The sequence below is a fragment of the Bacidia gigantensis genome (assembly GCF_019456465.1).
Source record: "Bacidia gigantensis strain McMullin 20006 chromosome Unknown contig_156, whole genome shotgun sequence".
Lineage (NCBI taxonomy): Eukaryota > Fungi > Ascomycota > Lecanoromycetes > Lecanorales > Ramalinaceae > Bacidia > Bacidia gigantensis.
This window is the reverse complement of record NW_025408594.1, coordinates 459,259-480,847: the sequence shown is the minus strand read 5'-3', so window position 1 is coordinate 480,847 and position 21,589 is coordinate 459,259. Positions and strand designations below refer to the sequence as shown.

The window sequence follows — 21,589 nt, the reverse complement described above, 5'->3', positions numbered from 1 at the left end:
CCAATGCGTTAACAGCACCATCCCACAAGCTGTCACTTATAGCTATCAGGGTGTTCCTAGCGCAGGTGACATTATCAAGGGGAAAAACGCGGCTCCATGCTCTGCGGCTTCGAGCACTTTGGCTTTCGCAGCGGCTCTCGGCACTTCCTTGTGGATAGGGTTGAATATGTTGTGATGAGGACACTTCTATTGTGATTAAAAATTTCAAGGCGAAGAGAAGGAGTGACATTCCTCGACGTCTTCTAATTCTGGAAAGCAGGGAGTTGAAGGCTTGCGTGCATTGTATATTACTTCAAAATTAAGCATGATGTGAATACCATTGTTTCCTCAAATAAAGTTGCATTGCTGCTAGATTTCTATTCTTTTTGTCGATACGATTCAAGATTGTCACCAGCTATGACCGTCGTCAAGTCATACCTTCATTCCATCATGGTCGTATATTCACTTCATGCCATCAAATCATCGACTGGCTCTTGCATATGAGGCGGAAGGAGAGTCCTATCTTTGCTGTTCGAAGGCGAGCGGAGCTATGGAGGGGGTGTCGTATCTCTGGGAATCTCCAAGAAATCGATAAGAGTTGTGGCGCGCCCTGTCACCTTGTCCCTGGCTGATAACATTCTCCCGAAGCTTTGTCGGGCTCTGTTTTGTTGGAAATATTCCCAAAGATCGCACACGCTACCGCCTTGCTTCCATGCCTACGTATCCCAAGGCAGAGCAAAGGTCCCAATCCACTCCTCCACCTCTCTTCTCAATTGCACGATATCTTGCACTTCTGTCCCCTCACCCAAGAACTCCAGGAACGCCTTCACGCTTCCAGGATTCTTCCTCCCTGTGCTTTCCGCATGCTCTTTTGCCCTCTTGTCCAAACCAATAGAGATGGTGACGGCGCGATCCACGATCTCCGCTACTCGTGCGAAATCCTCAGGTTGTAGACCCCGCGTGGTCATGGCTGGCGAGCCCATTCGCAGTCCGCCGGGCTTCATGGCCGACATGTCCCCGGGAACAGTGTTCTTGTTGCTTGCCACACCCACGAGTTCGAGCACGCGCTCAACACGCGCGCCGTCGATGCCTTTGCTCTTGAGGTCGATCAGCACGAGGTGGTTCTCGGTGCTCCCGCCTACGATGGTGTAATCCATGGAGGAGAAGCGGTCTGCGAGAGCTTTAGCGTTCAGGAGGACAGATGTTTGGTAGTCTTTGAATTCTTGAGTCTGCGCTTGTTGCAGTGCCACGGAGAGGGCGGTTATGGTGTGGTTGTGAGGGCCACCCTGGTGGCCTGGGAAGACTGATGCGTTAATGGGACCTTCCAAGTCGTACTTCTCTTCCACACCTTTTTTGTCTACTCGACGGACGCCTTTGCGGAAGAATATCATTGCACCTCTTGGGCCTCGAAGCGACTTGTGCGTTGTGGTGGTGACGACGTCAGAGTGTGGGAAGGGTGAGGGGATGACTCCACCAGCGACAAGGCCGGATATGTGCGCCATATCGCTTAGTAAGTAAGCTCCCACCTTTTCTGCTATCTCCCGCATTCGGGCATACTCAATCAGTTTGCTGTATGCTGAGGTGCCCGCTATTATTATTTTGGGGCGGTATAGCATGGCCGAGTCTTCCAGCTTCTGATAGTCTATTATGCCGGTGGATTCGTCTAGACGGTAGGGCAGGGTCTCGAAATATTTCGATATCATTGAGATCTTCTTTGTAGGAATCTGGTAGCCGTGAGATAAATGGCCACCGTGCGGTAGATCAAGCCCCATTATCCGGTCATGGGTGTTGAGGAGGGCGGAATAAGCATAAAGATTGGCTGGAGATCCTGACAGAGCTGGCAACAAATGAGCAAGACATCCCAATGGCTAGGATCATAACCGTACGCTGCACGTTGACGCCCCACTCTTCTTCCTTCAATCCAAATGTTTCTAGCGCCCTTTTCTGACACAATCGCTCGGATTGATCTATGAATTCATTTCCACCATAGTAACGTGCACCAGGATATCCCTCCGAGTATTTGTCTGATTGAATTTAGCCTTTATCCGCAGACGGCGTCGAAGACACAGACTTTGCATTACACTGCCCAGGGCATCAAGGACCGCTTTTGAGGTGAAATTTTCTGAAGGTATGAGGTTGATGAAATGTTGCTGGCGCCGTTTCTCCTACACCACAAGGTCATCAGTTCTCTTCAGTCCAAGGAGACGGAAATTCGATGGGCCTCAATCCCAAATGAACATCAACGAACCCTCTGTATTATTTGGTAAACGGTAGGATCTGCTTGCTCCAAATCCGCTCCGAGCAGCTACGAAGCGTCAGTATGACTCGTAAGGTAGTCTATATTCATCTCCCACTTTCTGCTGGCTCTCTGGTGTGCTTGCGGTTGCCATGCCCCGCAACGGGCGTGCTTGCTTGAAGCACCTGCATGTTTGCTGCAAGGGTTGTGGTGGCCTCGTTCGCCGCAGAAGCGTACTCGAGGCTCTAGAAATGCCCTGATTGAGCATTTTCGGTGTGTGGAGTAGTGGTGTAGGAGCCGCAATGCACTTACATCGCATCACAAGGGTGTCGCCATATATGACGCCGGTCCTCGGGCTGCCACGAGTAGGTCTGTGCATCTGTCCCAATTGACGCTAAGCCTTTTCCGGTGGCGGCTACTTCGTTCTATTCCGCCGCTTGCCCTCCTGCTTTTGTTCCTTCAACAACTAAATCCAAGATGATGTAGACGATCTCTGCGGCTGCTATAGCTCTCACTTCGACGTCTCTGCATGTCTGACGTGGGCTGTGCTGACATGTCCTGGATCCAACTCACCACCTTTGAGGGGCAAGGAGACTTTCTGATTGGAGACGTTGTTTGTCCTGTTTGCGCCTGACAGTGCTTACACGCAAGACATCTGAAGGTGTTAGGTCTAGGCTCAGTGACGAGAACAAGGACCAGGGGGATGATCATCGAAGTCCTTTGTTCACTATCATCGAATATCGTCAATTGCCAGTTCCAAAGTCCATCGCTGTTTCTACTTTTTTGCGTCCCGGCCATCCTCCCCTGCTCCTTCACAACTTGATCTTGTGAATGCAACAATTGATTCGCAGACATACCGCCACCATCTGCTTTACCATTCTAGGAAGGCACGGTCAAGGTGACAGACAGGTCGGCTAACGCGCCACCAAACGCGCTCGTGCTTGCCTTTGAATCGTTCTCATTTTATCAACATTGTTAGCACTGTTAACACTCAGTCCTACATCCTCATCGTGACTTCGACTTAGTTCGTGCAGTATGAGATCCAGACGTAGTCACAAACGGATCAATTACAACGAGCTGTCAAGTGACAACGGCCTCGAAACTGCTGAGGAGGACACTCCGAAATCGGTGTTATTAGGAACACCGTCCGAAAAGGTCGACACTGACGTTGACGATGTCAACGGAATTGTTTCGAAGACTAGTGCAATAACAGGACGCAGCATATCCCGCGGATCCAGCAGCCGGGCAAGCCGTGAGCATTTCCAGAGCAGACACTACAATGTTGCCACCTAACATCATCTAGCAGAAGTTAGATCAAGTGATTGGCATTACGACAGCTCCAAAACTGGCTTCATGGATCTCCCTGTAGAGATCCGGCTGAGCATCTACAAACTTGTCTTGGTAACAAAAGACTGTATAGAATTTGGGCGGCGTATTAATTTTCCTCACTCGTCGGCCTTGCTGAGTGTCAATCGCATTGTTGCTCGAGAAGCTGCACCTATACTGTATGGTATGAATAAGTTCTTTTTCAGGCCTTGTGGCTCCTTAGTAGGTCCGAATGGAATACGTATCAACAATATACGCTCACAAGTTTAGCATGGAAGTTTGTGGGTAACTCAATGGACTTGGGTCGGCTATCGGATTGTTCGAAACTTCGTGGAAACGATAGGTATGTGTGTTGTTAACCTGTCATTGCCCATCTGAATTTCTCTTGATATGGCTGATGGCTCAACGCTCGAGGAGCCTACATATGGTGCAGGGGGGTTGGGAGCATGCCACTTAAGTATCCTAGTTGAGCACGACACCTGTATTTTAGATCTTGAGTTGGTACGAGCATATATGACAGTACTGATATCCTGTAGGACCTACCAATCTCGGTCTGCTTCGAACCATATTTCTGAAATTTGACGACGCCACACCATCGGACGAGCCCAAATTGCTCTTAGAAAATCGTCGCTTTCAGTACAACGAGGATCTTTCTAGGAGCCTCGAAGTGCTTGGGAAGTATGCCACCGGACTCGAGCTGCTCAAGGTGGCATTTTGTGGACGCCAGAAGTTTCGCAAAGGCGACACTGTGGCCACTCAAAATTTCACTAACATTCTAGTGAAGCTCAAAGCAGACGTAGTGATCTTTGAAGATCTTTACATCAATCGATATTCGAATCGAGCCTCTAATGCATTTGATCTTTGGCCCTACGAGGGTGGTAAAGCTTACTGGGGACACCATCCTAGAGAGAACAAAATCGACGCTAGAAATCAAGACTTCTTCGAGGAGAGGCTAGTACGCAAGGAACCCATAAACTCCAAAATCATTGCGGCCTTTGAGAAAGCACAAGAAGAAGGCGAAATGCTGAGGAGGAAGCACAAACTAGAAGGCAGGCCCTACATTTGGTACTGAAGTTGCGTGGCAGGTGAACAATCTTGGAACGAGCCTAAAGAAGAGCTCGGCGTGTTTCCCATTGCTTCTTGGCTGAGCAAGTAAGAAGGACGAGGAGTACTGATAAGCCTTATATTTGCTATGCAATTGTATGGATGGTATATATCTTAGCTTGCGACTGCGACGACAGCCGGAATGTACGATTATCAAACCTCCAATGAGCTTCTGACGACACACTCAGCTACCCCTTCTGAGCATCGGGCTTATCAGATGCTGTGCAGATACCAAAGCGAGCATCAATGTGTGGAGATCTTCATTTCAAAGGTGGATCGAAATAGAGTCGAATGCATGAGAATCTCAGCGAAGCCCGCCTTCATCCATTCGATCATCCACAGTGGTGGGTTGCACGTGATGGAGGCAGTCAGTCAACGAGATACATTATTTCAAATCCTGGGAGCTAATAACTTGTTCTCTGGAGTTCTACCAGCACACCTTCAAGCACCTGCACACCCTACTGAGCATCATGTGCGAGCATATATAGCTTTGCACCCTTTATGACCCCTCTTGTTTCAGGCTTCCAAGGATATCGCAGACGAAAACACGATAGACACAGTCTAAGCTTACGTTTTCAGGGTAAGAGATTGTGACCATTTGACTTGCCTCGTCTTGTTTGGTCTCAAAAACATCCCGTCTTTTGCTCACTACGGAAAGCCACCAATCTGCGGAACTCCAAAGGCCGGAGAGGCTCAGAAGAATCCTTTCTGGCTAAATTGAGTCAACCAATGAAGGCCTCGATAACTCGATGGGACAGCTCCTGGATGCCACACAAGAGAAGCTTGGACTTTAAGATCACTAGCTGGAGGGACTATGGTGGGTAGTTTCCAGGAACAGACGAGAACCAGAAGCCCCAAAATCGCGTGACTTGCTGTGCAGAACGTAATTTCCCTTGTGGCAGGCACTCTTTGGGCACCGTTCGACTGAACGAAAACTTGCATTTACATCCAACTTTGAGGAGCGTGAGCCTCTGAAAGCGGCGACACAAATACTTGAGATCAGTGCCCGCTTCCAGCAAGCCTTCCTAGACACACATCTGCCGGCTGTTCTCCAGTGATCGCTTGCTGTCTGCCATTTATGATTACGTGCAAGATTATGCTGTCGGAAATTCAATCTCTGGTTTTCATGTTTTACCTGCAGTGTGTTCTGCATGGCGACGTTTGTTCTCAAAGCACAGGTCTTTCTTAGTGCAAAGATTCACCTGCAGTGACAGCGCAATTCTAGGTGATCGATGAAGCGTAAGGTAAACCAGCCTTAGGATCTACACCGGCTCTCGACTCGTATGCAGGTACGCGAAGCCCCGAGAAATACTGTCATTTGTCACATTGTTGATTGTTGTAGGCTGCAAGGAACAATTCGGTCATAAATCCCAGGCAACGGAAATATTCGTACCTAATATACGTGTAGGTAAGCCTTGCAGACGGAGTGGGCCTAGCGCTGCATGGCGGCTGCGAGACTCCACCTCTGGAAGAATCACCGAGTACCTTGTACACATATGGTCGAATACACTTCTTGGACCTTCATGGATTTGACCAAACCATCCATGCTACATCAATGCCAGGATCATGATCGGATATCAGAAGTAGGGGGCCACGGGTGCTTGCAGGTCATTGTAGGTCATTGCTAAAGAGAAGACAAGCAATCTCCTACGCATGCATCGATTGATCCACCTTGCCTGGATTAGCAAGGAGCAAGGCTATATATCGATCTATGCCAACGTCTCATGAGATCCATTCTGTTCCACTCGCTCGCTCGTTCGAGACTTGTTTTGCCTGCTCGTTTCTCCTTCTCTGACCTGATAGCAAGGATTTGACATCATGCTAACCCACAGCGCCTTGCTAGTTGGCTTACTGGCCTATACTTCGCTCGCTGAGCCCATCAGTAAGTTCTGTTCATTTTCTTTCTTTAGCAGAAGAAATTGCAGCTACGCGTCATAGCTGAATATTCGACCATGCTGTTCAGATTCTCTAGCTGTTAGCAGAAGACTAAGACTCCAACATTAGGGCGAGATTATGGACGTGCAAGATCACATTATCGACATAAATCATTCTCACCGTACTCTTTTTCTTATGGTCCTCATCCTTTCCCACCAAAATACACGGAGTCCGTAGGCGACCCAAGTTCTACCAATCCTGCTTTATTGACGGCTTCGATCCCTTCCTTGGATCCGTCTTCTGCTTCGGCTGCGCCGTCGACTTCTTTCTTTACCGGCTCGAATTTCCCTTCGGGAAGCAGTGTAATCACCTCTAAAGTCTCTGAAAAACCGAGCAACAGTACCTTCACTGATCCCACTCTTGGGAGTGTGCCTAGCACCTCTTGTACCGAAGAAGGACCTAGCGCACCGTATGGAAATGTAACACAAACGGTGCTCAGTCACTACTATCCCTCGGCTAGTTCAGGCACAGGACACTATCCCACCTTCACACCCAGTAAAAGCCACTCTTTGGGCATTGTAGACCCCAGCGCCTCTGCAAAGCCCCCACACTACTCAATATCAGGCACGAGACCATACCCGTACCCCAATGTCACGGGTGTGTACGATCCGACTGGCTCTTCCGGAGGGCCATCAAAGTACCCAACCTGGGGAACGAAATCCTACCCGTACCCCAATGCCACGAGCAGCTACGACCCAACTGGCTCGTCGGGCAAACCTACGTATTATCCAACATTGGGAACCAAGTCGTATCCTTATCCCAATGTGACAAGCATCTATGACCCAACTGGTACTTCTAGGAAGCCGTCCTATTATTCAGCCTCAGGCACAGGACGCTATTCCTACCCTAATGCAACAAGTGTCTATGGCTCAACTGGCCCATCTGTGAAGCCATCATACTCTCCCACGTCAGGTACGAAGTCCTATGCTTATCACAATGCGTCGAGCATCTACGATCCGACTGGATCATCCGGCAAGCACCTTTCCACAGGCTACTATGCAACAAACCGCACATCGTATTCTGCGACTGCTGGAGACCTGACTGCTACTAGCCGAACTCTCTCTCACCCCACAGCAAGCAGCGGTAGCTCGGTACTTTCTGCCAATGGCACAAGCACAGGCGATCCTTCTTCCGGCTTTACCACGAAGTCTAGCAGGACTGGTACATCAGCATCGGCAGACCCAACTTCAATCGATCCTAGGATTACACCATCGTTCTCGGTAACAGTGATCGTCCCAGTCCTTAGCACGTCAGCTACACATACAGTGCCTGGCGACCCCAGCCCTACCAAACTCCCGCCTAAGCCGACGACATCGAGCGCTGGGGGATATGGATTCCACTATGGCTACGACTTCAGTACCGTCCGTTACGAGCGTGAATGACTGACCGCAACATTCTTACTTTCGTGACTCGAAAACAGCTATCTACAATTTGACGACTGTTGCCTCCGTAATGCTCGGGTTTCTTTCTAGCCAAACTTTTGTCGCCTTTATCGACCATTTTGGTTCGCTGTCCACTCCTTTAGTGGTTTGACATGAGCAGTCTCAGCTTTTTTACATTTAGACTTCAACACTGTTCTGCTGTAATGCAATTCAAATACAAATTCAGCCATTCATGTGGATGATCGAGTTGCTCGTATCGAAGACCAGTTTTGTTTCTCGAAAGAACCACGCCTCTTAACTTCTCACCCAAGAGCTTGGCTTTCTTTTTCCATTGTCGTTCCTTTCGAGACTGCAGCCCAAAAGCTCCGCGCTGACGCGGGCTGATGACTTTCCTGCGTGTGCCTGAAATTGGCTTTGAAAGCATGTTTTCTGAGCGCCACCTGGTGCCACCACCGTTTGCTTCCGTTGTAAGAGAAAGTCACACACTTACATTTTGCCATTTAAGTACACTCGGTACCAGAAGACGACGGTTCACAAAGCAAACCTGGTTTCCTCCTGTTCTTACATTCTCTCTTCCAATCACGTTCATCATTACACACACTTCAACATTCACTGAGGATCTTTGAACCATCTCGACTCCCTCAATATGGCTTCCTACGAGAGTCTGCCTCCAGAGGTCAAATACAACATCTTCCAACTCATGTTTCCGCATCGATCGTCCTGCAAAAAAAAGCTGCAGGATACGCTGTCCTGCTGCCACGCATCCCAGCACTTGATGTCCACAAAGCCCTCTTTCCAATCCTGTCTCCCATTCTTGCGAGCTTGCAAAGAAGCCCACACAGAATCGACAGCCGTGCTGTATGGTACCAACACCTTTAATTTCTCGGACACGACCTCTGAATCTCGTGTCTCATACTTCAAGAGCCTTCCTCATGCCGAAGCGGAGGATCGCCTGCTTCAACTTTGGTCTACGACGGGTAAAGTGATACCTTTCTCGGAATTTCTCGACGTGGTCCGCCATCACCCGTCTCTTCTCAGCCTCTGCAATGGCTCAGGATTTCCTTCAGACACCTTCATTCCCGTCAGCTACCTCATCACCCAACACATCCACTCAACACCAGCTTTCCTCACCACCATTGGCCCCTCTAACGTCTCAAAACTCCGCCACATAACCTTTTGCTTCTCCGGCACCGCTTTCCTCCTCGACGACGACCAGTACGTCCCCGACGACAGCGTCGACATTGAAACCGATTTCTACCTCAACATTCTCCGGCCCCTTTCCGCTACTCAGCCCCAATCCATACTTGCACAGCACTTGGATCGTCACCAGCAGCAGCGGACGGAGAAGCTGAGGGGCAAGAGGGGTAAGGCGCATATTATGAAAGAGGCGCTGGAGTCACTGAGGGAGCACCACCACCAGCTGAGGACGTTGCAATTGTGCTTTCATGGGGAAGACGCCGGTGAGTCTGCCCACCTGCCTGCCTCAACGCTCCTTTATTTATTTCACGCATTAAACCAAAGCTACCCTTCTTTCCCCCCCTTCCAACCCCATATCCCAGTTCACTATTCCCTCACTAACACCATTCCCGGGCCTATAGAAAATACAGCACACACCTTCCTCACCCGCACAAGATGGAAATCACAACTCGAACAGGTCCTCTCCACCCCCACCCCTACCTCCGACCACAGCAACAGCAGCCCAATCGAACTCGAATTCTCAATCTCTTACCACCGCTCTAGATACCCAAAGCCTGAAGAGAAGGTTTGGAAAGGAGAGTGGAGGGTTGTAGCAGCCCAGTTTTCGGAGTGGGTGTATAGGGAGAAGATAGGGGGGGATTGGGGGATGGGAGATGGGGGATGGGGATCGGTGGTTTGAGAGATGGGTGTACCGGTTGTTGTCGTAGTTGTGTAGAAGGATAGGGGAAAGGGCAGGTGGCTAGCCTAGATGTGAGATAGGCTGTAATGTTATTGAGTTGCCATTTGGATAGGGTCTTGGAAAGCGGGGGTCGAAAGAAGGTTTGAAATCCGTCTCAAGAAAGATCATTGAATTCTTAGTACGAAGTGGACAAGTATCTCTGCTATCCAAGTAAGTCAGGATGTTGGTCAGACGCACAAAAGTATCCAAGTCTTTAGTGACTATGTTGCAGGATACAAACTAGCCAAAGCCCGTATGCAATCGGCCTGCCTTAGCTTATTCTGTTTTTTAATTGCTGATAAGGGTGAACGATTGTCGGCAACGTGTGAGGGCTGTCGACGATGACTGTGGCTGTGAAGATAGGTCACAGCCAAGTCAGCCTATCTAACGAGCCAGGAAGGCCCTCTCTTGCTGCGGCCCTAGTGGTCCCCCGTGCTTCCCCAGTCTTCCCAGTCGTGCATTAGATCTCGGCGTCGGGAAACTCTGTAAATTCATGCAGGAAGGACCCATAGTACCTTACACATAAAGTAGCTTGGTGTCTGCAGTATACACCAACTACTCATAAGCTGGAAGAGATCCGGCGCGCTGTTCCTGAGAAGAAATCACTCTTGTCGGCAATGCGGTCTTCAGATGCCTTCTATGACTCTAAGAACGCTGATGTGCGGTCTTCGTTGCACAGGCCTCTGTAGATGGAAGCGTACTTAGGTCCTCCTGATCCATGAATCAAGTCAAGATTTGGCCTCTCTGTTGACTGGACCTTGTGGGTCTTTACCGTAAACTTGCCGTCTCTGGTGTCAGAGCACGTCAGGGCGTATCAGTGCTGAATGGTGCTGGGCCTTTCTTAATCTGTTGCTGACCACTGAGCCTTGATAAAGGGCTCATCCGCAAGAAGCTCGCTCAGGTTTCCTAGAACTTTGACCTCAGACTTGTCCTGTCGTTGGAGCGAGGCCCACATTCAAACGATATACTCATTGTTTGTGTATGCACACTTTCCCTTAGGCCATTCAGCGCGATTCCTCATCATTTCTAAACCAGCTTTTCTCATTTAGATCCGACTCCGGACGATCTTTCAGTGGCCACTCCGCTTTCAATTCTTCAACGGTATCATAGTCTAGCCTGCTTGACGCTCCAACGCGGTCCTGGAAATCCGTACCTAACGACATGGATGGAATCCGGAAGTCCTTTTGCGCGATGTTGTTCCTGCCAGCGATCCTGGCTTTCTCTTCAGATACACTTTGGATATTCCTGTTCAAGACGATCTGCCCCTGGGGTGTGTCATCTTTCGAATTCGTTCGCCACCATGAGCCGTGCCAGAACGATAGATTTGAGTGGTGGTTGCTGTGGAGGATTCTAGTGTCACCGTTGAAAAGCTTCGCCCGTATAAAACGGGTGAAGGGCTTCATCATCGGTGCACATGCCGCACAAATGCCCATGTTCACTTCAACCGCTCGTGCCATTGCTATTCCAAAACTGGCCCCTAGATGCCACGATTTAGTGGATACTTTTGCGCCTACCACATAATGCTTGCTCACAAGAAAGGTCCTCCACGGTGACTTGATACGAAAATCCGGTTCTGATACAGCAGGCAATAGCCGTACTAGGGTTGTAACATCAGACCAAGCTCTGTGATCGACGTCTAGCGATACTTACAGAAAGCCAAAGCCCATGAGCAGGCATAGTTGGACCTTAACCCTTCTCTTGATCTTTGCGTTGTGCAATAGCACGATTGGAGTCGCGGCGCATAATACGTCAACAAGAATTGAGATGACTAGATCAATCAGCCCCATTCATACTCAAACTTTGAGACTTTTATGGGACGTTCCTACCTCCCTGGACGATAATGACAATCTCGGTGTTCTTTTTGGAGTGGCATGTCCCTGGTAATTCCTCGTTCCAGTACTTTGCGACTGGTTTGCATCGAAATATCAAAAGGAAGAAGACTGGAATGTGAGACACCACGATGAATATTATTAGAGCCCAAATGGCGTATCTCAATTTGTGAAAAGGCGTCAAGCGTAGTAAGAATAAGCAGATGGCGATCTTCGAGACAGCCAAGACGGTTATTGTCTTTTCATTGTTAGCTCATGGTATGCGATAATGGACCAATTGCCAGGAGAGGCGTTGCTTCATACTTGGGCCCAATCGAGCAGGTCGTATTTCAGATACGATTGGTATGCAGACATTGCAACCTGAGTTTTATGCCTGCCGAGTGCGTAGACAACTTCCACAAAAACCATGGCCTTGCCCACCCACACTAGGGCTAATGCAACGATAATTGTGTAGTCATCGGATCCTCTTGATATTTGACAGTTTGAGTCAGCTTAATTGTCATCTTTGCGTTCTGTGTGCAAGCAATAGGTGCTGAGTGAGTAGATAAGAGAAGTGAAGCCTTGAAAAGCACTTTGCCGGCGACATACATATCCTGGGTGACCCATACGCGAGTGAAAATACGGCACGCGATAGTGAGCGTCGACAGACTGATGAGCACAAAATCTACGCCATGTAATGTAGGACCCAGGTCGCGCGAGCCTTGAGGTGGTTTGGGGCCATCAGTATCCATGACAGTATCTCACGGCGCCATGCAAGATATCCGGCGACGCAAGGTAAGAAGCGCGCCTGTCATACAAAGAATTCTCCGATTAAGGAATTCAGAATCTGGGGTAGATGCGGAGGGATAATAATAAGTCGAAAGCTCACAGGACGGCAGGAAGTAAAGGAGCACCAAGAGCTAACAAACTTGAGGTTCTGGATGACGACGCCCACGTATTTCTAAATCATTGACAATTGGCCCAGAATAAGCTTGATTGACCTCATGAAACGCAACGGTAGTGATAGACACGGCTGGTAGTATTGCTGGGACCGGACGAAATTGCCTGGATAGAGAAGTTTTCGAAGCGATCATCAAACTAAAGGTGCGGGGAGCTCAAGCTATACAGAACTAATGGTGGTAGCGTACCCTAAGAGACTCGGACTAACAGCAATCGAACATTCCATAGTGCATCTGTGGGTAGACATACGAATGGGGACCAAGAAGTAACGGAAGCTGTATTGTGGAATGTGCCTCCGTCTTACGCAAGGATGAGAGACGTAGTCTGAAGATAGATCAACCGTCGTCGTCACATTTGACAGGAGTTTGCACACGGCTGGAAAAGGTTGCAAGCCAGCCACACACACATTGATACTAGGACTAGAACTAGAACTCTGGTGGGCAACAACCTCTATCGCTATCACCAAAAGCCTGTCTATGCCTACATTGTCTCTCACTCCTCACCCTCCCATGAGAGGAAAATGATATAGCTGTCTAGCCACGCGTTAAGGGGTATACCAGCCGTATATTGTCACCGCTCTCGCAGGGAGCTTCCTTTTTCTACAACCAGCAAATGCAAACACACCATGTAATCGTCACACATCGCAAGGGAAATCGTCAATCATCATTGCTTCTGGCAACTTCTATTTTACCCGTGATCCATGAACCGCTCGAGCGCAACCCGCTCAGGAACTGCCTGTGGCGGCGTAATGATAACGTTGCTTCCATCGTCCGCCTGGCCCCTGGGAGGGCTTAGTCTGAAGCTCCCATTTCCTTCGCTGTCTTCCTCCGTTGGGTGCACAATCACTTTCCCGCTGATGGACGCGCTTCGAAGTTTGGATGAAATCGGCAACGTGTATTTCACCACGCCACGAACAATCAGTTCGAAGTCATGCTGCAGAACCCGTTCCCACCGCGCCGAGCCTCCTTCTTCAGTTCTGTTTCCAGGTTTGCTTAGACGTACCTCACCGACTGAAATCTGCTCCTTGTGATGGAGTGGAGAAGCGTCAAAAATTAAAGGGCTGTCGAAGGTGAGGATTCGTCCAAGTAGCATGGTCTGAGAGTCTGCCGCTGGATCTTCATCAATTGGATCCGTACCTTCATCTATGCCGCCCAATTGGTCCAGAATGCCTTTCGGAGTCCTCAATAAATCTGATCTCGGGTGTGGCACACGGGTCGCTTCACGGATCTTGAATGAGGAAGTCGTTGATGTTGTGGGCGGTGTCGCTGAGGGAGTCCGGACATAGCGTGACTTGGCAAAGAGGTTCACATCCAAGTCGCTAATCTGAACGGCAATAATATTCGGATTGGTAGCACGAACGTGCAGGTCGAGCATGATTTCCGACTCTGACGCGAGAACGTTCTTGATACTGTGGATCTGGACATCGTAGAGTGGTTTGGTGCACAGAACTAAGGTGATCACGATCGCCGCAATAAGGAGGGCAAGTACGGTCCCAAGCGACGTGAAGGCGGTGATACGTCCACAATACCTGTTTTCATGGTCGTCACTTAGGTACATCTGCCTGACACTGCCCGGTAGCGCCCGGCGTCGGTTGCGCCCACTCCGTCCGACTAGTGGTGTTCTTTCGTCGTCTGCACCTTCGCCTTCAAGATCATATGACATAGCTTCTTCTGCTTTCCGTACGCTGCCTGACAGTCGCGGATTTCCTGGACTTTGTCGACGATTATGGCGAGGCGATGTGACTTGCTGAAAGCGTGCGTTCGACGAACGGGGGCTTTTAGAAGGGTTGGCAAAAGGGGAATCTTTATCAATTATCGAAGTGTGACCACCGCGACCAAAACGACCAATATGATGATGATGTGGTGTACCACTCCCTCGACTTCCTTGACTTGGGCCTCGGACAGTCGTCTCACCATCATTTGCATAGTTGATAGTACTATAATTAGTGGCAAATTTCATACTTCTTTTCTTGACAACATCATGGTGATTGTCTTGCCTTACTTTGGTATGGTCAAGCTGACTCAACGTGGAAGCAGTACTAGGGGTTCGTGAGTGAAATCGGTGCGCTCGGGCTGATTGGGGCTCAGGAGGGTTTGACTCGTAGACGAAAGTTTCCTCAGAATCAGATGAGTCGGCCTCGCCGACTGCGCTTGCGACTTTCGCTTCGAAAACATCTGCTTTGGAAGAGGCTGTTCTCCCAGAAAATTTCATTAGCCCTGAACTATATCTCCTGATGGGACCACGGGGGTTTGCACTGAAAGCAGTGTCTTTGGGGCTTCGAACTCTCGGGAGAGGGTTCACTGGCCAATTTGATTGCAATGGACTGACATCATCGTCGGCTAAGTCCTCATCATTGCAAAGGGTAGAAGACTCGGTCGAAGAAACTGTCGAGCATAGAGGACTCGGACGCCGAGAACAAAGATTACGATGATTGAAGAAAAGTCGAGATAGGTACCCACCATTTCCTGCATTCACGGGGGGAGCTTTGCGAACCACCTTCTTCTTTTCCTTCTTTGGCCGAATGGTCTCCGTGCTTGGTTTCAAACGAACGCTGCCACCAGTGTCAGAGCGGGCAGGTGCGCCGCGCTCCCCGGCACCTCCACCAACGGCAACCTGTGGTATGGAGCTGACAGTCTCAGTCTCCACAGTCATGTTCTTTACTGATCCCTCACTCGCTGACTTGAGCTTGCCTGGCAGTTGCGTATAGGAGTTTTTTGAATGTATGGTTGGTGCCTTGACCGAGCTTGCTGTTGTCGCAGGTTTCCACCCATCCCCACTCTTATTAGTCTCTACTTGCCTACTTCCCGAACTTTCATTACCACTTTCTACTCTTGACCTGGCCTCGTGAGTAGTATCTTCTTCAGAAGGGTCTTCATCGATACGTGCAGGTCGTTCGGTCGTGTTACTCTTTTTTCTGTCTATCGGACGGACATTGTTCAAAACGGAGTCTGCAGAAGGACTGCTCTCCTGTACGGTCTCCAGAGGTGCGCCAGAGCCGCTCGCGCCTCGGGTAGGAGTTCTCATTCCCGACGGAGGTGGTAGATCTTCTTCCGCCAGGGCCTGATCAAAGGTCGGCTTAGGGGCTAATATTGGTCGGTCTACGACAATCGATGGTGTCGAAGGGGTCGATTGAGATTGCTCTGTTTTTCGCGTAGCAGTCGATATCGGCTTGTTGGATCCTGATGAAGCAGCTGGAGGGGGAGAGCTCAAGCGTGAAGCACGTTGCGAAGCCTTTGACGCAGGGCTTGCAACGGGCTTGCTTGTTTTTTGCGCCCTACTTGCGTCTGACCCGACCTCATGTTGCGCAGCAGGCGGTATATTTGAAGTGCCGGCAGCGGATAGAGCCCGCTGTATTGCGGCAGCAGATGGTACGGTGGGTATGCCGGAACCTGCTACTGAGGCAGCGCGGATGGGGCTCTTGTCTTGATCTTGGCTGTTCTTTCTTGAACGGGTGGTGGGACGAGGTGGCAGTTGCCCACCTTTGACATGAGGTCTTGTTGGTGAGGTCTCTCGGGATGGCTTAGGCGAAGTAGTTGCAGAGGTAGAGGAAGAAAGGGTGGGTGTAGTAGAGGACCTCTTCAAAGCTGGAGAAGCGGTCGAGCGAGTGGAGGTAGCGGAGGTAGTACCAGTGTCAGGCGCATCATCGTGGGTGCCTGACGACACAGTCTCGTCTCTGCTTTTCGAGGTGCCATTCTCCCCGTCATGGGGATTCTCTTCGGCAATTGTCATGGTTCTAAATCACAGCCGGCCAAATCCATGTCTGAGCCGACTCCGTCCCGAAGGCTCTCATTGAACAGACTCCAGGTGGTGAAGAGGAAGAACGAGCAGATTGGATGACGAAGGATGAGTTACTGGCCGATTGGGCATGACAATTGTCCCGCACAGCAGGCTTCACGACGTGTGGCTGTTGGACACTCAAAGAGGAGCGCCCTTCGTCGTGGTCTGTCGTAATTCGCTGGATCTTTCGGGTTCCTTGTACTAAGGGACCCTCGAACGGCCTAAGAGGCTAGCGTCAGACTGCCAAGACTGCATGCCCTGATTCTGACGTCCACAGACAATCGCACCCCGTCGCCCTTACACCTACCGAGCTACGCTACAGCTATACGCAGTTTCTACCATGTATGTTACAGCATTCCTTGTGATCGATGGGCTAGATTGAGGCTGGTGAATCACAGTCTAAGTATGACAAGCCTGTCCCTTTGGATTGCATTAGTCGACAGAAAAAAAGCATGCGAGATGATAGAAAGCAAAAGTCTGGATAAATCCGAATTCTTCACTCGTTAGGGGATCAGAAATTGTTCAACTCAATGTTTCTTGAACTCCCATTCCGTTTTGAAAAGAGTCTCAATAGTTCCACAACGGTCTAGCAGGCCTCTTACGGTCGAATTGACGTGTTCTATTCCACTTAGATTGGCAGTCAACCAGGACATTATGCGGGTACTGTCATGTTTGCTAGAGAACTATTTCTATACATGGCAAGATCAAGAAAAGGGCCGTCTTCGAGAGACTACTAAAAAGCAGGCAATGAGACTCCTTGCGCGTTGCTTAGGTCTCATCCGTTTGTGCGCGATCAGAAAGGAGGCTGGAATGGAAATTGATCAATCTAGACCGCTGACCTTGCATCCTACTCAGAGGTGTAGCTTTCAGTCACATGAAGAAGCTTCTTGAAACTGCATGAAAGGTTTGATATAGATATTTGTGAAAGACGAGTCGCAGGCAGTCTAATCTAAGGAGCCGAATCATGATTTCTAGAGGATAATGGGAGCATTTTTGCCATTGAAGGAAGTATGTCCACCAGGATACTAGCTAGACGCTGTAAGCTACAGCTTGATGGTGGTGACTTCGCCATGTCACAGCGGTGATAATGAAATAGACTTATGCACACTTGCACAAAACTTATGCAAATTTGTGAATGTAGCCGACCCAGCCACAGCCTTGTGACTCCCTGCTCCTGCCCCTCCAACGGCAACGTAGCGATTTGCCTTCTTTCCACCTGACTTCAGCCTTTCTTCTTGTCTGTTACTACTTTTTTCTCGAACAAGTTGTGTCACGAGGTTTCATCTGTCCATCAAGGGAATCAACAGTACCCAGCCCGGTGAGCTGTGCCATCGGCAGAGGCAGAGGTGGGGAACTCTCATCATCGTCGCATCATCGAGGGGCCAAAGCTGATAAGGCATCACTTACTCGCAGCCTTCTCGTCTTCCGTTCGGCTCACATTTCCACCCAACTCCTTTTCATAAGTTTCATATTACACTCGACCGCCTGCTCCTTTTTATTGAAGGCAACCGTCAGCACCCGCCATGTCCGTCATCTATCGCGAACGCTCGCGCGAGCGTGAGCGTGACTGGGATACTCGCTCAGTCAGTGGCCGGACAACTACAATTAGGGAGTCTGACCGCGACCGCGACCGTGACCGCGACCGTGACCGTGACCGCGATCGTGACCGTGACCATGACGGCTCTTACAGCGTCAAGAAAATATACAGAATTCCCAACCGTGATCGTGATATCCGCGATGTCGAAGAAGATAGAATTTCGATCCGTCGCACAGAGGATGACCGTGATCGTCGTTCCGACCGTGACCGGGAAGTTCAAGAGACCCGCATCATTCGCAGAGAGAGAACTCCAGAACCCGAGCCTGAGCCTGAGCGACGTGAGATTCGCATTGTGAGAGAGGAAAGGTCTCGAGAACGGGAACCTGAGCCTCGCCGCGTCGAGCGAGAAATTCGGTACGAGCGCGAGAACGATAGACTGGCACCGTATCGTGACTATGGCTACGACCGTAACAATGACCGTAACAATGACTTGCAACGCTATACAAGAGAAGTCGAATACTTCCCTCGACCCGACCCGCCACAGCCCATCGTGATTCGCCAAGAGCCACAACAGATCATTATACAGGAGGCCCCTCGTGCTCCAACAGTGATCGCTGCACCTGAAAAGGAAACCGAATTCCAGATGGTAAAACGCTCTGAGGTCGTGGAGGAGAGCCATGACGATCATCGTTCGGTTGTCAGCAGAAAACCGAAGAGTGACCGAGGTAATGAGGAAGAATACTATTATGAGCGCCGTACTCGCGAGGTATCTAGCGACCGTCGTGATCGAGACGTCAACTATAGAGACGATCGTTATGAAAGGCGCCGAGAGCGTGACCTCAGCCCTGGCGACTCAATTTCGCAAGTGGGGGGAAAAGCAGCCGCCGCCGCTATAGCAGCGATGATAGCTATGATTATGTTGAAAGACGCGAAACACGTGAAGGGTATTCCGACGACGACGATAGCCCACATCACCGACGTCATCTCGCCGAGGGTGCCCTGGCTGGAGCTGGAGCGGCAGAGCTCATTCGTCGTCATCGCAAGAAGGAAGGTGACGAGGATAGTCGCCGTGGCAGAGTAGCCAAAGATGTTGGAGGTATGGCTCTCGGCGCGATTGCAGCAGAAGGCGTGAGTCGAGCGCGCAGCAAATATCGCAGTCGAAGTCGTGCTCGCAGCAAGGGCCGCTACGAATCTCGTTCACGATCTGGTTCAAGGGATGGACGCCGTAGACGTCGCAAACACAAGTCTAAAAGCCGGAGCCGCTCAAAATCGCGTACGCGGAAGATCGCCGAGCTCGGTCTTGGTGCTGCTGCTGTTGCTGCTGCTGCTGCTTACGCCAACAATCAGCGTAAGAAGAATAAGGACGATCGCCGGAGTCGCTCGCGTACGAGGCAAGGCTCTGTTCCCCCGGAAGAGGCTGATGATGCGCGCAATCCTAGACACAAGTCGAAGCGCATTGCTCAGGCTGGTGCCGCCGGAGCTGCCGTAGCTGGCTTGATCGAACGCGCTCGCAGCAAGTCTCGAGGTGGTAGAGATCGTTCAAAGAGCCGCGTCCGTCAAGGAATCCCAATTGCAGCTGCCGGAATTGGAAGTGCAGCGATTGCTGGCCTCTACGAGCGTAACCAAGCGGCTAAAGAGGAAAAGAAAGACAAGGAAGTACGACGTGAAGAGCGCAAAGCTCGTCGTGCGTCAAGATCTAGATCCAGATCTGTAGGATATGAGGCTAGCCGAGATCTTCCTCCCCATCAAGCTGGCATGATCGAATATGGGGACACTCCGGTGTATGGTAGTAACGGGATCCCGGAATATGGCAACCGGCCTGCGAGCCAGCAAGGTTATTACGATAACCGTGAAGCAGCCATGGTTCCCGCTGCCGCTGGTGCTGGTGCAGCATATGGCGCTGAGCGGGCAAGAGAGAGGTCAATCAGCTCCTCCGGCTCTGACAACGAACGTCGACGCCGTCGTCGACATCGTCGTCACAAGAGCGACAGCCGAAGTCGAAGCCGCAGCCGCAGCAGAGGCTTGGGTGCGGCAGCGCTAGGGGCAGCTGGGGCTGGTGCTGCTGGTCTAGCGTTGTCTGAGCATGAGAAGAGAAAGCTGCAAAGGAAGGAAGAAAAGAGGGAACGAAAAAGTTGGTTTCTACAAGGATTTGCGTTGCTCGCTGAAACAGGGGCTAATATTTAATAGGACGTGAAGCAGCAGAACGAGAGTCGTACGGGCAAGATCATTACGCTTCACCGATCTCGCCGCCACCAGGCCAAGGCTACCCACAGGGCGGTGATCCGTATGCAAACCAACCGTTCTACCCACCTCAACCTGGCCAGCCGTACTCCCCCAATGCCGAGTATCCTACTCCACCAGGTCACCCTGCTGCAGCTCAGATTGATCCTGCCTACGGCTACCCACCTCAGCAAGCTGGGGGCTACCAGCCTCCTGAGCCTACCGCCTACTCTCCTCCTCCAGGAGCAGCCCCTTATGTAGGGGGTGGCGCTGGCCCAAGGAGGGCAGACGAGAATGTGAGTGCTGAGAAATCATTTCAAAATGCGCCCAGCACCAGCACAGATGTTGCAAATATTACCGATACCCCTTTGTATGATCCTAATGGCGTGCCCTTCTACATGTCATCCGGGGAGGGTGCGTACCCCTAGCCTCTATTCCCTTGACTCTGTTCGTACATTTGTACCCATTCACGAACCTGCACCTCGACGTACTGCAGGCTAATCAATTCATCCACAGGTCTAGAAACGCCTCGCGCTAACACTCCCCCGACTTCTTCATCCCGTCCCACCCTAATTCGCAGGACTACATCCCAACCGCCGCCTAGAACAAGAGTCCGCTTTAACCTCTCACCAAAATCTGGATCTCCCAGGTCCTCCAGCCCAAATACTCCGACTCGTATCCGTGAGCGCCGGTCGCGAGCGACCACTTCTGGCTACGACAGTGACGACTCTGAAGATCATCGTCATCGCCGCCGTCATCGCTCTGATCGACGTCAGGACAAAGATAAAGGCCGGCAACACTCACGATCACCTTCGCCGGTCTCTTCAGATAGCACTGAGGACTTACCCGATCGATTCGATAAAGACGGTCGACCTTTGCCTGAAAAGGGAGAGAATAATTATGTGGAGAGATTTGAGGAGATTCTTTCTGGTGGCGGTATGAGTAAGTTGCTGCATAGCTGGGGTCTTGGTAGCGCCAGGGATGATGACGGCGCAAGTGGGAGTGGGAGTGGAAGCGGGAGGAGAAGGCGCAAGCGATGACAAACATACAAGGGTAGTTTTTCTGTTTACCAAGTTCGGTTTCCTAAGACGATGATGACCGGTAATGAAGGGGACGAATTATGCATACGACATGCGAACAAGGATGGAATTTTCGCAGGCCAGTTTACATTCGTTATTCTCCTCACTCACGAATTATATACGACGGAACATATTTCACATAGAAGACTCATTCTTTTGGCACATATTCTGGCCACACTTGCCCTCGGTCTAACGCATGTTCACACCTTGTAGTACCCCATTGTCGAACCCTTTATCTCATCTAGCCCATCTAACATAGCATTACCTGCTCACACAGACTGCTTGGCATCCCTGACGCCTTCTTAACCAGCCTGAAGACATTTTACCATCT

The 21,589-nt window shown here is 50.5% G+C and overlaps 6 protein-coding genes across 6 annotated transcripts; 3 read left to right on the top strand and 3 right to left on the bottom strand.

Moving 5' to 3' along the window:
- Nucleotides 1–695: 695 nt before the first annotated feature.
- On the bottom strand, nucleotides 696–2,406 carry CBS2 (Cytochrome B translational activator protein cbs2; the record flags this gene model as incomplete). Its single annotated transcript, XM_044810987.1, has 3 exons — nucleotides 696–1,807; nucleotides 1,866–1,946; nucleotides 2,334–2,406. 3 exons carry the CDS (start codon nucleotides 2,404–2,406, stop codon nucleotides 696–698), a joined length of 1,266 nt encoding a protein of 421 aa, XP_044671870.1.
- An 844-nt stretch (nucleotides 2,407–3,250) lies between these two features.
- Nucleotides 3,251–4,613, top strand: KY384_002463 (uncharacterized protein; the record flags this gene model as incomplete). The annotated part of the gene is made up of 4 exons (XM_044810986.1): nucleotides 3,251–3,467; nucleotides 3,519–3,720; nucleotides 3,768–3,826; nucleotides 4,078–4,613. 4 exons carry the CDS (start codon nucleotides 3,251–3,253, stop codon nucleotides 4,611–4,613), a joined length of 1,014 nt encoding a protein of 337 aa, XP_044671869.1.
- Nucleotides 4,614–6,757: 2,144 nt separating this feature from the next.
- On the top strand, nucleotides 6,758–7,962 carry KY384_002462 (uncharacterized protein; the record flags this gene model as incomplete). Its single annotated transcript, XM_044810985.1, has 1 exon — nucleotides 6,758–7,962. A coding segment is annotated over one exon (1,205 nt), but the record flags the coding sequence as incomplete, so codon positions are not given.
- Nucleotides 7,963–10,881: 2,919 nt separating this feature from the next.
- On the bottom strand, nucleotides 10,882–12,437 carry KY384_002461 (uncharacterized protein; the record flags this gene model as incomplete). Its single annotated transcript, XM_044810984.1, has 2 exons — nucleotides 10,882–11,450; nucleotides 12,356–12,437. 2 exons carry the CDS (start codon nucleotides 12,435–12,437, stop codon nucleotides 10,882–10,884), a joined length of 651 nt encoding a protein of 216 aa, XP_044671867.1.
- Nucleotides 12,438–13,332: 895 nt separating this feature from the next.
- KY384_002460 (uncharacterized protein) lies at nucleotides 13,333–16,374 on the bottom strand (the record flags this gene model as incomplete). The annotated part of the gene is made up of 1 exon (XM_044810983.1): nucleotides 13,333–16,374. The coding sequence occupies one exon, from the start codon at nucleotides 16,372–16,374 to the stop codon at nucleotides 13,333–13,335; it is 3,042 nt and encodes a 1,013-aa protein (XP_044671866.1).
- A 1,571-nt stretch (nucleotides 16,375–17,945) lies between these two features.
- KY384_002459 (uncharacterized protein) lies at nucleotides 17,946–20,607 on the top strand (the record flags this gene model as incomplete). The annotated part of the gene is made up of 3 exons (XM_044810982.1): nucleotides 17,946–19,036; nucleotides 19,123–20,090; nucleotides 20,147–20,607. The coding sequence occupies 3 exons, from the start codon at nucleotides 17,946–17,948 to the stop codon at nucleotides 20,605–20,607; spliced, it is 2,520 nt and encodes an 839-aa protein (XP_044671865.1).
- Nucleotides 20,608–21,589: the final 982 nt, after the last annotated feature.